The sequence below is a fragment of the Ambystoma mexicanum genome, chromosome 7q (assembly GCF_040938575.1).
Source record: "Ambystoma mexicanum isolate Mex_15411 chromosome 7q, UKY_AmexF1_1, whole genome shotgun sequence".
Taxonomy (NCBI): Eukaryota; Metazoa; Chordata; class Amphibia; order Caudata; family Ambystomatidae; genus Ambystoma; species Ambystoma mexicanum.
In genome coordinates this window covers 951,739,716-951,755,815 of record NC_090941.1, presented here as the reverse complement: position 1 = coordinate 951,755,815, position 16,100 = coordinate 951,739,716, and the positions used below count along the sequence as shown (strand labels likewise).

General features: G+C 42.8%; 1 protein-coding gene across 1 annotated transcript in view; it reads right to left on the bottom strand.

Moving 5' to 3' along the window:
* The window catches only part of GDPD4 (glycerophosphodiester phosphodiesterase domain containing 4), a 691,051-nt gene that overhangs the window by 174,549 nt on the left and 500,402 nt on the right, over positions 1 to 16,100 (bottom strand). The window contains exon 9 of the mRNA XM_069639989.1: positions 5,390 to 5,472. Coding sequence (XP_069496090.1) covers positions 5,390 to 5,472 — 83 coding nt within the window. The remainder of the gene's footprint in view (positions 1 to 5,389; positions 5,473 to 16,100) is intronic.

Here is a 16,100-nt window from a genome sequence, read left to right as displayed (position 1 = left end):
ACTGAGAAACTGCGATCACCTCTTGAAACACAGTTCGACCTCGGAACAGTGAGCAGGTGCTGATCTTCTGATCTTAAAGCCCAGTTGGAGAGAGAAGATAAGATTGTCAAGGAAAGAGTAGGCAGAGTCCTGTTGTCTGGAGACTGGAGATTCCAAATCCAAAAATAGTACAAGAGGAGGGAGTAGAGAGAAATAGGTTCTTTAATAGGGGTGGGGTTGGAGGAGTGAGCATCATTTTAGGTTAGAGAAAACATGGCCGCCAAGGTGTTTTTGTGGATGGGCACAGTGACGTCTTTATCAGAGGGCAAAAGGGGCACTTGCCCCAGGCCCCCACCTTGGAGGGTGGCCCCTCATGGCTTCCTGACCTAAAGAAGTCAGTTTACATTGTTCACCATACATAAATGGCACACATCAGGATATTTTATGGCGTGCTGCTGAAGCCAAACCTGTTGCCTGTCTGCTGTTGACAGTTACATTCTGCTCTACTTAATTCATCCTGTAATGCTTGTGTGTTCACGGTCGTATACATAGTTTGTGCATTCACTAAGGCACAACTCCTGTAGCATTCTGACCTTTCTGTGGGGATCATGTTGATCATGTGCAATAGCCAAAATTGAAATGCATATTGCTACATTTGATTGCTGGGATGGTTCAGAAGATATCTCAATGTGTTAAGCACTCATTGAACAGATCTGTGTTTATATGCAAGATTACAAAACCAAGTTCCAGCAAGCAAATTCAGACATTCGTATGTCTGAGGTTGATATCTCGCGGACTTCCAGTAGTCGCAAGGCTTACACCGCCCGCACGGTCTGACCCAATTGGAAAAGATCCCAGTCCGACTACGTGTGTCTGCATGGGACTTCACTCACTTAAACACATGGTATCAGGGGTAGCTTTGCCATAACGCGGACAGGAGTTTTCGCAATCATCATTTGTTGATGGGGTTTGGAGGTGTAATTACTTCCCACCTTTTTAACAGAGGGCTATTAACAAGAATGTGCCGCAGCAAACAATTACTGACGATACCCATTGGACACGGATAACACATCATCCCTCGTCCTCAAGAAAGCCATTTCCACACAACCATCAACAAATAGCTTTACCTGGCTGAAACATTATAGTATCGACAACCTCCTTTTGTAATGTTCAGTGTTCAATGTCGCACTGTTGTCTCTGTACTCCAGAAATGCATCAGGCTCTGGATAGCACATGTTTCTATGTAAATGTATTGTTGAAAATAAAAGGAAACATGTATTGTATGAGTCAAATCCTTCTGATCTAATTGGATGGTACACATCTGTACTACCTTTTTTGGAATTAATACAGTGTCCTTTTTTGGGTCATATTTGATAGTGTTGAAGAAATTGATATGTTGAATAAAAAACCTAGGGACAAAGACTTGGTTGACCTAACAGTAAAAGTTTGTGTTTTGTGACTGTGTATGAATACACCAAAGGACTGAATATATGATCTCTCACGCTGATTATTGTGATTTAATAGTGTACCCACCTGGGTTTATCAGGGCCTAACCAGGTGCCCTTTTTGAAATTTGAGGTTGATAACCTGCATGTATATGTACTTTGTTTTGTAGCACATGAAGTGCTATTATCAGCAATGTACCTACACCAGATAGCGGTCGGTATAAAAAACAAACATAGCATCAACATGGTGAAGGTCTAGAAATCCGTTTCTTCAGATGGGCGGTTGTAAAAGTGAGGCAGCCATCACTAATGATGAGTATAAAGTGTTAGTCTGGTGATGCGATTAGCTAATCAAATTCAGGACTGTGCAACCAAGGCGTTCCTTCTCGTATTCTGGCTTTGCCAGCAGTGATCCTGGACAAATCATATTATATCAATGATAGTACTGAGCTGTGTTCTGTGAAAAGGTTTACCGTCTCACATGCTGGCGGCATTGTTTAACCCATTACGTGATCTTTCTTTTTATATATTTTTTACGTATGCCATTTATTTGGAAGGGGTTCTAGACAGAAGAAAGCAGACCAGATATCGCAGGCCTCTGGCAAGCATATTTTAAGGTCTGCTCATTTGACACAAAACAGTTTGCTTTTTTTTATACAATTCAATACATACGATCAATTCACAAGCCTTTGTTTTGGGCCTATTTAAAGAGCTTTGACATACACAAGAGAATACCAGATACAATAAAGATCACATCAGTTAGTATGCTGGTACTTGCATACTTCCTTGATGATGGAGGCAGTGAAACCAGAAGCATCCCCATTTTGCCTAATATGCTTCTATCACTTTTGTTTTGAAAGATTGTCATTTTGAGTTATGTGATTTGTGTGCGTTCCAATTCAGTTCTATACTGTTGGATTTGTTTTTTCATGATAAGAACTGCAAAATAACTGGAAAATAAAGTTGTAAAATGCAGAAATTGCAGAATGGGTGCAAATCCCAGCATCACCTCTTAGCCAATGTGTGATCCCAATTTTATTTAATCTCGTATTGCCTAACCTGTCAACATTACTAGTCCCGAAACCTTTCAAAAGTGTCACCCCAGAGTGATTTCGTTCTCAGGGTATGATCTTCAAAAAAAGGCTGACTCATGTTTTCCCTGGCTATAGTCTTGCCTAGACTATAATAATAGTGAGCATTTATATATTGCACACCACAACAACTTGCCTTGCTTTGCTCTGTAATGTAAACACTACTTGGAAACCCTCTTCCTCTTCTAATCTCAGCCTGTCTGGATATGGACACCTTCCTGGAGCTTCCAATCCTCACCCACTATCTATGCTATGAGATGTGTAGCTTTCTCCTGCCTTCAACTGGTCTCCTGTGTCCATACTTGAGCACTTTTGCATTCTTTGAGGCAGAAAATCTGGGTCCTCTGTCTCTTCTGGGGTATGTGCACCACTTTCATACAATCTCATTCCGGCCGGTTTACCTTCCTCATGGCTGCTATTGATGAAAAGTGCCCTGTACTTGTGCTAGAACACAAGTACCCTTGCAGTGGACTGCTAATGCTGCCCTTGAAATGCTACTTGTTTATTATTCTTATTACAGCAAGAATGAATAGGATAAAGGAACTGAAAGGGAGTAGCCGTGCTTATTTTGATCGATGTGAGCCAGCATATCAAGCTATGTATGGATGGTGATCGCGACGAGAGGGGCGTGCAACCAGATATTCAGATCCCTCAATCCCTTTGGTTCGGTAGAAGGGACCACTATGGTGTCCATGCCCCCGGCCCCAAAAGTGGTTAAAATGGCCCTGTGCACAGTACTGGTATGGAAAGAGGAGTAAAGGGGGTGTCATTCTGGGATGAGCATGGAATACCCATGTGAAGAGTAGGGAAAGGGCTGTTAGTAGGAATGAGAGTCTGGGAGCACGTGATGAGGGTCGGGGGACATAGGTGTGAATTACAGGTGTGAGCTGAGTAGTAGTGAATGGTACCAGTGGGGGCTGAAGAGTGAACACCCTTAGTAAAAAGGTTAAATTGAGTGAGGGACAGAGTTGCAGGAGCATTGGGGCAAATGGTACATTCAATGGGGGTATGAGTACTTGAGTATGCCACTACTATCTAGATTCAAGAAAAAGGTGGGAGCAACAAAAACATTAGCAACTAAGGAAGGTCCATTGTTGATGACCCTATTGCAGCATTAACTGCGGTAGAATAAAATGCAATGTTAGAAACATTTAAATGAAACTGTATTATACACAAACCTCCAGCTAGAAGCCTATGGTGTTTGTTGTCATCACTACCTAGAGACCATGATGCCTGCTTGCTAGGTACTTATTCAAGCACAGATGCAAATAGGAGCGGACACTGGTACTCTATGTTGCTATGTTGCATCTTAGTTGGTGTCAGGTATACCTCTTGAGGTATCCCATAATTATTAACACTAGATTCGCCTCCCTTTGCTGTGTATGTCTAAATGAAAAATTCCTCGGGGTCCTAGTTGGGCAGGGAATGGCACCTGATCTCTGCGGCCAAGCATTAGCTGCCTCGCCTGCGCCCAAGATGGCTAGCAGAGAATACATTGTAGGGCAGGAGGTAGGAAGTGGACTGCTGCTGGGGCACTTGTTCCTGCTCCGGAATAACAAGCATTCTAGTGCTGTCTTGCTCAGTGAAGTGATTCCATAACCGGTTTGATGCCTTTCTGGTTCAAAGCACTCAAGATTTCTGAAAGCTGAACAAAACTATACAAGTAGTTAGACAATGCGTTTTTTACAGAACAAAGAAAGATTTGTATTAAACGGTCTACAAAAACCTAGGAGACATATGGTTTCTCTACATGTGGGCATCACAATCGAGATCCTTTGCCTATGAAGACCCATCAAATACAAGTTCATCAGAAGGCAATATGTCTGACCCATGTGGCATAGTGATCACAATGAATGGAGAACCAAGTTATGGCCATCTGCGTAATTATTTACATTTATTGTACAGCTACACAAGTTAAATTCAAGACAGATTGCTAAGAAAAAAAACAATTGAATATAAGCAGAGACTAGAGTATTGTGCATGTGACAAAGGGGCGGGGTCAGGGGTTTCGTGGCAAACTTCCAATGCTACTTGACTACAAGTCCACCTTAACAAGGATGGGCGTAGATGGGCAACCATTTCTCCAGATTAAGAAATGGATATAGCAGAGTTAGAGAGGGGCTCTCACAGACCAAACAATGAGGTCTCCTTGTAGTTTCTCCTACACAAACAGCTACTGCACATCACTATAACTAGGTGTCACCCTGAGGAATGCCCTTCAGCAAGAAGAGGGCTGAAACATGTAGGGGAGCAACCTTAAACTAGGATAGAACAGTCTGCATTGAAAGAACGGAAATTACACAGCATTAACAAAGTTGGGATGGAAATAGACTTGTTTCGGCTTGTTTGTTAGTCTGACATCACACATGTAACTTGTTTTATATATATGTAAAGTTCTTTTAGTGAGTGCGAGGCAGTATATGTTTGAAAATATTTGGGAAACCAAAAATAGTTGTGGAAACTACATACAAATAAGTATTCTATAAACATGTGCTAAAGAGGGCAAGAATGTGATAGTCTGGGGTGACAGATTATGGTCTATATGATGTATACGAGGGCTTCCTCAGAATTGGCTGGGTTTAACTGCCATGAAAGTATAATTCCACACCCCTGTGACCTTCTTGGCTAATCGTCTGCTACCTCGCCTGAACCCAAGATGGCCACCTGGAAAACCTTTGCCAGTCAGAAGGTGGGAAGTGGAACATGCTAAGGTACTTGCTCATGCTCCAGAGGAGCCTTGCCGTGCAGGCTGGGTGGGTGAGCGGAATAATGCAGAACCTCTATTATGCAAGTACATGCATTGCTTGGATTGTGGGTTGTTGTTCTGGAAGGTGTGATTCTCGAAACAAAAATCACAGAGTTTCATTATCTTACCTCAATGTGACATCAGTTTCAAGACCTACTGCACCTTGTTCAATAGTCTTCTCAAATGACAATTTGGTGTTTTCTGGTGCCAGCTGCAGAAGAAAAAAGATAAATCACCTTAACAAGTAAGGGACAGCTCCCACATCCCTCAATACTTTCAACCCAACTATGGGCAATAACCACAAGAAAACATTAGCACTTTCAGATCCTCAAAATACCATTAGTATCTTTTTTGTATATATTGCTTGCTAAGGCCATTTTTCTTTTTTGTAGCACTGTAAATGATGGATGTTACTATTACATTTTTTTATTGTAGCCAGTTTACTAACCTCAGAATGATTAGAATATATCATGAACACCATGCTCACTATGGAAACATGATGATACCTTACAATGTGAGTTCGATCCCTGATCGAGCGCTTAGAATCGAGCGCATGATCTGCTATACAAATCACCACTGATTACTCAATAGGAGTGTCTTTAGAAAAACTTCTGAGCAGAGTGAATGTAAAGGCTCAGAAGCAGTGAAATACAAATTTGACAACTGTATATGAATTACTCTATCATGTTATACTGAGATGAAGTGTACTTTACTTTTGTACTTTACCGCACACAGCTTGTTTTAGAGCATTCTTTTAGCTCAATTGAAATGCTGTCCTTTGTTTTTGAATTACAAATTGACTTGTATGAACTAAATCTGTGAATTAAATTAGATCTTTTACACACATCTAAGGTATTGGTGTGGGGTAAATTAAATCTGTTTATCAAATCTGCTGGCGATATGATGTAATAACAAATCGGGTCTGCCTTGCACCTGTTGTTCTCAGTCGGATTCATTCTTGGTTGGAGACTCACTGCTAGACAGGGCCGAATGTACCCGGTTGACTATTTGAACATTAGATTAAGCCAATCACACCATTCTGTAGACTGGTGAAAACTGAGCCTTGTCGAACAAATATTCCCGCGAAGGAGTCTTTAGTCTCTGCAAGGCAGAATTACTACTTGGGACTAGTTCCCGTGAGGAGTGCAGCACAGGGTTACCGGCCGGCAACGGTCGGTGCATGTCTTGTTCTTCAGTATTTTGAATCTCGAGTGGCCTCGAGCTTCTCCCTGCTGCACCTGAAATATTATATACTTGAATGACACAGAGTTCCTAAGACCCTTTGGGCAAATGTACCTATAGTAAACTCTAACTATTGTTGGTAGTGCCCCCCAACTAATTCTCTTTTCTATACAAATCACCAATGTTCTATTAAATAATATAATATGATGAAAAACTGAATGTGCCCTGTTAGAATTCAAGCCTGTAACCTTGTGGAAATAAAGCTTTGGAAAACAGCTGCCAAGGTACAGCTCCGAGGAGGCAAATCCTGGCTTTTACTAGACATGGTATGATGAAAAATACATTGAAGCTCAGTGTAAAACACTGAAAATGGAACTGAACTTTCAAGAGCTGTACAAACATTTGGCAACTCTGAAATATAGATGTTTTAACTCTCCTTCGAGCTCTCCTTTATCTCTTCAAAATAGTATTTTCCGAGGGGACTGTCTGTTGCGGGGGCATGCCCGCACACAACCAAGACCTATTGATGGAATCATGCCTGCACACAACCAAGACCTATTGATGGAATCATGCCCGCACACAACCAAGACCTATTGATGGAATCATGCCTGCACACAACCAAGACCTGTTGATGGAATCATGCCCGCACACAACCAAGACCTATTGATGGAATCATGCCTGCACACAACCAAGACCTATTGATGGAATCATGCCTGCACACAACCAAGACCTATTGATGGAATCATGCCTGCACACAACCAAGACCTATTGATGGAATCATGCCTGCACACAACCAAGACCTATTGATGGAATCATGCCCCCACACAACCAAGACCTATTGATGGAACCATGCTGCAATAATCCGACTCTTTCATTTCAATTTCCAGTCAATCAGGTTCAGGCTGGCCCTCCTGTGAAGCTTCATAGGTTGCTTTAGCTTCCCTTCTTAGAGGTTCCTCATCTTTACTTTTCATTTCTCTGTTGCAATCAGTGTTTCTGCAGGCTTTCTCTTGTTCACATAGTTTTTTGTTCCACTGGGTCATTTTGGCTCACAGGCAGGTCTGTCTTTCTTTCATGCTTCCCATGGTTTCGGGTGTTCTTGACCTCCGTTGTGGTCTCTTGTAAAGGACCTCCTGCTACTGTTTGTAAATCTATTTTATGTCAGTGTCTCTGTTTTTTTCTACCCCCTTCACATGCTTCCCACCATCTTTTATTCTATGCTGTAAGCAAGGTGTATTCTCCTTCTGCTGATTGTATGCCATATGAAGCTGCTGCAGCATGATGGACTGATTTAGGGGAGCTAGGCGAATGGTTGGGAGCAGCATCAGGAGGGTATTTCCCCAATAATGTGGGAGACCACAAGGGTCTGTACTATGGTCCGGAAGCCCTGTGGCCGGATGAAAAGTTTGATTTGCAAAGGGTGGAGATTTGTAGCAAGTCCATTTGGGCCTACTTGGCTATGTGTTTCTGAAAGGGCAGGCTGCTGTTGATGGTAAATCCTAAGGATTCTGCTGAATCCAAGAGTCTAATACTTTTAGGCGCATATCATTGAGCCATTGTTGGATGAGTTATTGTTTAGTGGGACAACCAGGGATGACAAATTCTGTCTTGGACGGGTTAATCTTGAAGTAGACAATCGAAGAAGGGGTCTCAAGGATAAACAAAGATTCAAGTATTGTTGGGCGGGCGGTGTGGGGGCGGGGAGTGCAATGGAGTGGTTGATTTGGTACCCACTTGAAGTGTATCTTGTCCATGCTGTAGTTTTGATTCCGACTGATATGTTTCTTCGGAAGTGTAGACTGCTCTGTACGACGGCTAAGAACTCAAATACCTGAATGCATTCATATAAAGTGTATTGTTTCATGCAAAAATCGAATAAAGAAATAAAAAAATAAATAAAGATTGAGGTAGGCAGTCGACATCCAGTACTGTATGATGGGAAGGTAATCACGGAGATGACTGGTGTCCTGTAAGATTTTTATTCTCATGCATAACTAAGTTTCGTCAGCGCATTAATGAATGGCTATATCAGGATCTTTGAGGCGGGTGCCTAGAGGTTCCATGTAAAGGTTACAGATGATCTGTGAGAGGATGGAGCCATGGGGGATTCCGCAGGAGACTGGCAGTAAGTTATAATGCAACAAATTAATTTGGACGGCCTGCTGAGAGGTAGGAGGTGAAACACATGAAGACAGTGCCAGAGAATCCCATCCTTTCTGTGAGGGAGGAGAGGAGGATGTGGGGGTTGATGGTGTCGACTGCAACTGAGAGGACAAGCAGTACGAGGAGGCATGAGTCACCCTTATACGTGATTTGGAGGGCATCATTCACCACCTGGATGATGGGTGTTTCGATGCTGCACTTGGGACAGAATCCCATCTGATCGTCTTTTAAAAAGGTATACGTGTGCAATTCTATAGTGGCTACTTTTACCAAAAATCATGTCGATGAACTGACGGTTTGCATTGACACAGATTTTGCCCAGGTCATCTGGATCAAGGGTCAATTTCTTTTCAAAAGAGGTCATAGGAGACCAGTCTTGAGGGTGTATGATTGTCACATTAATAATGCTGAGCAGTGTGTTGGGCACCAGGACCATCAATTGTTTAATGATGTATGCTGGGGTGATATAGTCAGAGGTAGGTTTGTGGGGGGTGAGGGGGGGCAAAACCTGAGTTGTCAGATTTTTCCTATTTTTTTTTCAATGGAAAAGTTGTTGATTCCGTGGCAACTTTCCTGATTTGCTGGCATCTTGGGATTGGGAGCGGCTTGGTAGAATGCTTTACTACTTTGAAGAGGGCTTTGTTCCTGTTAGAAGCTGCCTTGATGGCGGTGGATTAGTAAGCAGCAACGATTGCTGCAGAGAGATGTGAGATCGGTGAGATTTCTGGTCTAAGGTTTCTGCATCACAGTTTGTCTAAGGCTTTGATTGAGCTTTCCGCTGAAGGCAAGCTTGGAGGTGTACCAAGGGGTGGGTAGTTTGGTCTTTGCTGGTTGGTTTTTAGTGGCGCATGTGTGTCCACCAGCTCAGTTGTTCAATAATTCTAGGAGGATGGAGTCCAAGTCTGACCAGGTCCACAAAATGTGCTTCTAGCTTATTGGCCAGGAATATGTTGAATGAGGGGTGCTGCATGAGGAGACGTTTAACCTGACCTTTTTGGGCCATGGTTGACTCCCTAAGTGCGTGATCGACAGTGAGATAGTGATGTGGTCAGACCAGTTGAGTCGGGTAGGGTCTGTGCAAGTGATGAGGGGGATGATGTAAAGATTAGGTCTAGAGCATTGCCTTTTTGTGCATGGGAGAAGACAATTCCTGTGGATGATTGCCACTCCATCTCCTGTCCTTCCAGGCCTTTAGGCATGTTGGATGAAGCAGCTGGGTCCTAGGAAGATGTCAAAAACATGGGTGGAGAGTGTGGTAAACCATGTTTCAAAGGTGTAGATTGTGTAAAGGTTATTGTACGAGAAAGGTTGTTGTAAGCGATCTTGGCAGCATGAGCAACTGCTGAGCTAGCATTCTTCAGCATGAGGGTGCATGTGCTTGTGGTCTGTGGGTGTTGGATAGGGGTAAGTGTGACACTGAATAGGTTCGAAATGGTAGGCTAGCAGGGCTGCCCATGGTGCATGGCCGTTCGAACCCCCAGTGAAGGTGCCAGGAGACACATGGTGATATCTTTTGACAAGTAGTTGTGTATCGACTACTTTGTAGGTGAAATGAGGATAGCCAGTCTGGCCCTGGGCCTTATCAGGCCCCAACAAGCTCAAACAGGTGGCATCCTTTATCTGGTACGTCCTTCACTGAGGACACCTGGCTTGGCAGACACTTAGGTGTGGTCCAGGACGTGGTTGTTTCCAAGGTGGAAGAATCCTGGATAGGAAGGCGGGAAGAATCCTGAGAGCAGGTGGTGGCAAGGTCAGGGAACCTGCTGCATCACTGTGTGCCTGTGAAATGAAAGAGGCATTAGGGCAGGTTCAGAGTCCTATCTTCCTCCCAAGGTGGGTGGAGTTAGGGATGCGGCCACAGGAAGGCGGGAAGAATCAAGGAAGATTGGAAGGATTCTGAGCACGAGCAGCTGCAAGCATAGGGGATTTGCTGCTCTGCTGTGTATCCAGGTAATGAAGAAGGCAGGAGGCCAGGAGCAGGGCCCTACATTTCTGCCAAGGTGGATGGAGTTAAGGGTGGGCCTGAGGAATGTTATGTTATGTTACTTTGCATTTATATAGCGCCTTATGTATCTTTTGTATGATCTCAAAGCGCTGGTAGGTTGAACGCCCTCGGGAACCGTAGTTCAAGTCAGTTGAAAGAGAGAGAGAGTTGTAAGGTGCGTGGGTGCACCAGATATGTGTGCAGCTGGTGTGGCACTTGCATGATAGCTGCTTATTAGCAGTAGGTGTGGTGTTTGGGAGGTCAGGAATATGAGTTCATTCTGGAGGGTTGACACCCAGACTGATTTCTGGCTGCGTTAGGCCTGAGGAGACACGTAGGCTAGTGGTGTGTGTGTTCAGCTAGCTGTGCTTAATTAGGATGTTGAGAAGTAAGAGGCAGGTGTTAGTATGAGAACAGCTATACCGAATGTGTCATAGTAACAATGTGTTCTAGTTGAGTGGTGGTGTATAGGAGAGAGTAAGCGTGGTAGTGTGATATGGTGGTTTTGAGTAAGGCCATTCCGTGCATTCTGTGCGTTCCGTGCGTCTTATCCGCTCCATCCACTCCATCCACTCCATCTACTCCATCCGATCTATTCATTCCATCTCTTCCATCTACTTCACCTGATCCATCTACTCCATCTAGTCCATCTGTTCCATCCACTCCAATCCGCTCCATTCGTTCCATCTGCTCTATCCGTTCTATCCACTCCTGTGTAAATAGTTGGGAAGCAGCTGCTGCCCTTTTGTACCCCCGTAGGTTGCTGAGAATGGGTCACTATCCCACGTCATCGAGGCAGTGCACAATCTAGGTGTTCAAATGACGAAAGAAGGAGTTGAGAACGTGGCTTGGCTATCACTTGCCTTTGACTGGGTCCCGTCATGGCTGGGGCAGCAGTAAAAATATTGTTATCATATTTTTCTTGGTCCTCTTCTGCACGTGCCAACTGGGTCTCCAATATTGTGTCAATATAGCTCTTAATAGTGCAAAGATAGGATCAATTGGGGGGAACTAAAACACCTTGACATACAATAAACAGCAAAACTCAAACTAATGGGGTTGTAGATATGTTGGGTGGGCACAAGTTTGTTACTGTATAAGTAATGAAAGAGGGGAATGTTGGGAAGGAACCAGGGTCCTCCCGTACCCCCAAGCAATTTAAAATTAGGTGAGAACTCTTTTAGGAGCTATAAGGGAAGAGGCGGAAGGGGGGTCCACTGGGAAAGCTCTCATGTAAATATAATCATATACACTGACATGGGCAGGCACTAAAAAAAGGTAGTTAATTGTTTAAATATAGGGTGCAATTAACTATTAGCTGAATACATTTGTAAATGTCTAATCCTATGCATTTCTAAAATCTTAGCACAGTAGATGCAAGCTCTCTCCCAGAAAGAATGCAGCCTGTGCTAAAAAATAGGACTACAGGCATCCGCAGTGTTCGTGCTAGCAATAGCAGCACAACGTGACTCACCAGCTGTCTGTCGTCAAGAGCCCAATGCAGGCTAAAATGGGATTTACATGCTCATTCACAAAATGCAGAATTATGAAAATAAGGTTTAAAAGGAGATTATTGGACCAGGTAAAAACATGAGTGGCATGAGTGAAATATGGAGAGAATGACTGGAAAATGTTTTTTGTACATAACATTCATAGGTAGCAAAATGAAGTAAAGCATGATATACAGTATTTTTGCATAGGCTAGCACAACGTAGAGCATCACGGTCTGACCAAAATCGTTGACAATGAAGAAAGTAAGGTTTACAGGTTTCTTGCGGAGTGCATTGAGTGAGGTTCTGGTAGAGTTACGCCAGGAATTAAAGGCGGTCAGGAGCGAAAATGTAGCAAGTTTGGGAAACCAGATGATGAAATGCAGACAGCCAACTCTGCTACCAATAGACACGTTTGATGATTTAGACCCCCCCCGGATTTAATTCGGGAGGAGGGGCAGGAGGAATTAAAGACACTTAGGCAATACAGAGGCAGAGAATGTCATTACCAAGTACCCTTAGCTGTTCCTGAACGTTATGGGGGAACCCAAGCAGGACATTTGTTGAAAGACTGTCCCAAGGGAAAAATGTTGAATTCCCTTGTCATTTCCGAATTCCGAGGTGGTGGAAAATACACTTCAATCAGCAGTCCCTCATTTTACCTTGAACGTATCCTTATACTTGGCAGGAAAAATTAAGGGACGCGGTCCAGTGATGTTCGATTCTAGGGCACAGAAAATTCTATAGATTGGGGTTTGGCCAAGTCTTTGGAAATTCAGGTGGTACTAAAGTCTAGTCCTGAAAAAATTAGGGCAGTTGATGGCTCGCAACTCTCTTCAGGACCAATCACCCATGAAACGGTTCCCGTTTGGATGGAGATAGAGGGAGGACATGAGGAAGAATTAGTGTGGGCATTAATTGATGCACCACAATTGTTACTGATTTTAGGAATGCAATGGCTCACACTACACAAGCCCTTAGTAGATTGGGAAAAGCGAGGAATACATTTTGAATCAAATGTGTACTTTATACTGTCTTGGTGGAAGCTCTGACACAAGAAGTCTCCTTTAGTAAGCAGCAAAGGAAATGAAGCATTGTGGAAAGCGGAAGGGGGTTCCAGGAATATCATCATAGGAGCATTTACGGGCAAGTTGCTACAAGGAATTTTTGAGCGTTTTTGGGAAGGTGGGAAGAACCGTGAGTGTGGGTGGCAGCAAGGCAAGGGAACCTGCTGCTCAGCTGAGTGTTCAGGGAATGATGGAGGTTGGCAGGGAGAGATGTGAGGTTGATGAGATCTCCGATGTTATGGTTTTTGTACCACAGTTTTTCTAGGGCTTTCATTGAGCATTTGTTGGAGACATGGTCGCGAGGTGTACCAAGTGCCAGATGGTTTGGTCTAACCCATCTGCGGTTTAGGGGGGTATGAGTAATGAGATATGGGTATGGGCAATGATGGGGGATATTAGGTTAAAGGTGTTGCTTTTGTTGTGCGTGGAGGAACAGCACATTTTGCTTAAGATCCATGGATCCGGTCAGTGTGAATAGCACACGAGAATAAGGACGAGTTCCCTGTGCTAGGTTGAATGCTTTGGATCAGTAGAGTATGGCATCAAATCCTAAAAAGTGTGAAGAAGCAACTGCATGTGAAACTGCATGAAGGTATCCACAAAGGAACAACATGCTCACAATAAAATCACTTTTTATTCAAGTTGATTCAAGGAAAGACTATTGTATTTTTCTTCATGCAATCTTTGTAAAACTAGCCTGCTTAGAACAAAAGATCAAGCAATGAACAATCAATAAGAAGACGGTATTGAGTAAAGAACCTTCACCTAAACAGGTATTGGGCATCGATTGACAACTTTAGCTTTTGCATGTACTTACCAATGTGGCCTCTTAAATAAGCCTTGTGGTTCTTTGGCTAGGCAGAAAAACATGTAAAATGATACATTCCCATGTGCTGCAACCAACGCAACACTCAGCATGTTAAATTAGACAGGTCTTTTGCAAATTCCATTTCTTCATGAGTTAATTCCCCTTTTCCTCTCCAGCAAGCCTGTTTTGTTTAACTTCCATGCTCTGAGCCTCCCACAGCCAGCAGAAACTTAAGTTGCATTGAACAATACAGAGCGGTCTTCCTTAGTTGTTTTCAAATATACGACTTCTCTTAAATAATATGTAGAATTAGCCTTCAACCCCACCCCCACACCATTTTCTCTGCAACTCAGGTTGATGCCTTGGTGTTGCAGGCCATAAATCATACATTTGTGCCAATTCAACCTTTATAATATCTTATCTAATGCCTAGCAAATGTGTTTCAGATGTGTACATTAAACTGATAGGCGAACATGCATTCTGCCCCAAGGGTATCTATAATTCCCAAAGCAAAGCACAGGACAAAGGCCACAAGCCGTCACTGTGTTAGGTCAGGAACTCTTTAAATATCAACGTTTAGGTTAAAACCCTGTACTTGGTGCACCCAGATGTCATTTAAAAGCCTACATTTTGTAATTGTCACTTTTTCTGTGACTGAGGGATGCATGCAGTGGCAGCATGAGAGAAAGTAGCATTTTACATGATCTACAAGACGAAAGTATCGCAAGTTGTTTTTTAGTAAATTCCATTTCTTTGGAAGTAAAATGCCATAGGAATATGGGATCTATAAGATTACTGTTACCCCTAAGCTGTGTGCATGTGCGCTTGCCCAGCTTCCTTCTGGGTATTTCTCAGAAGAATTTTAGCAGTGCACATAGACAATTCCATCCTTCTCAAGAATTAATAAGGCACAAGCCACAGCAGTTACCTGACATTTACTTTCTCTCTTAATAAAGCTAAATTATACTAAATAGTCCTTATATTCTGTTCTAGTCTATTTACATTAACCTATTATGCCTAGTGTGACCTTAAACATCCAAAAACCCCATGAACAGCATACACCCTCTACAGGTTAAAAACAAATATGAAAAAGTGTCTCAAATAACCTTCCCTCCCCAGCCACGACTCCTATGCTTGACTATACCTTATGACTCTAACTTCCACCCCAGGCCACTTTTAGATATTACCGAACAACCTTGTCTCTGCCTACATTGACTCTGCGAAAAGTAATCAAAAATGGACCTGCATCCACTTGTTCTATGTTTGTGGTAATATGAATAACGCTCAAGTGTGATAATTTCTGTTACTCATGGCACCTTAGCAAAAGCGACCCACGCTATGTAAACCAGCTTCCACTGAAATATCGGATACTGTCTGTAAGTAAGCAGGCTAATTGGATGTGTAACCTCATCCAATGCTTCTAATTGTTGTACATGTGTTACACAAGTGCTTTGAAGTGGTACACTTGGAAGTTAACACATTATAAAACTCAAATATTAATTTGTGCTCTATGGATTTTGAGTTGGCAAATGTCATGCTCAGCGTCTCCTACTTTAGCATTGCTAACATTACCCTATAAATGGAGAGCAACATTGAAATATAATTTACTTGACCTGCAAGGGATAATGGGTATGGACTATGCCTAGAATTACTCATACATCGCATTAGAGAAGCAGGTATTGAAACAGCTAGAATGCTTTTCACACAATCTGCATCCTTACCAGGTTTTCAGAGTTCCAGTAGTCCTTAACAAATTATGTGTTAACTCTCTGCTGTACAAAAACGTTTTCCCTGAGCACTTGTACAATTCTACCTAACAATATTACGATGGGGTATGTTGCAAACAATCTTGTATAGACTAAAAAATAATTATGTACTATCACATTCATGACATTTTCTTCGGATGCCCATGTAAATTACATGATGAGATTTTAAATACATTTTGCTTGCAAAGTATTGTGGGTATACAAAAATCCAGCTAGGGTTTTCTGGTAACAATCCCTCACTTTTCCAGAGCCCTGTTCACTAGTATTGGATGCTAGCAAACAAGCCTGGGAAGGGTACGAGGGAAAGGCACAGGAGAACACCGTTTGGGGGTGAAGAACAAATCAGCAGCTTTCAAAAACCAAGTCAGACATTTCGGCA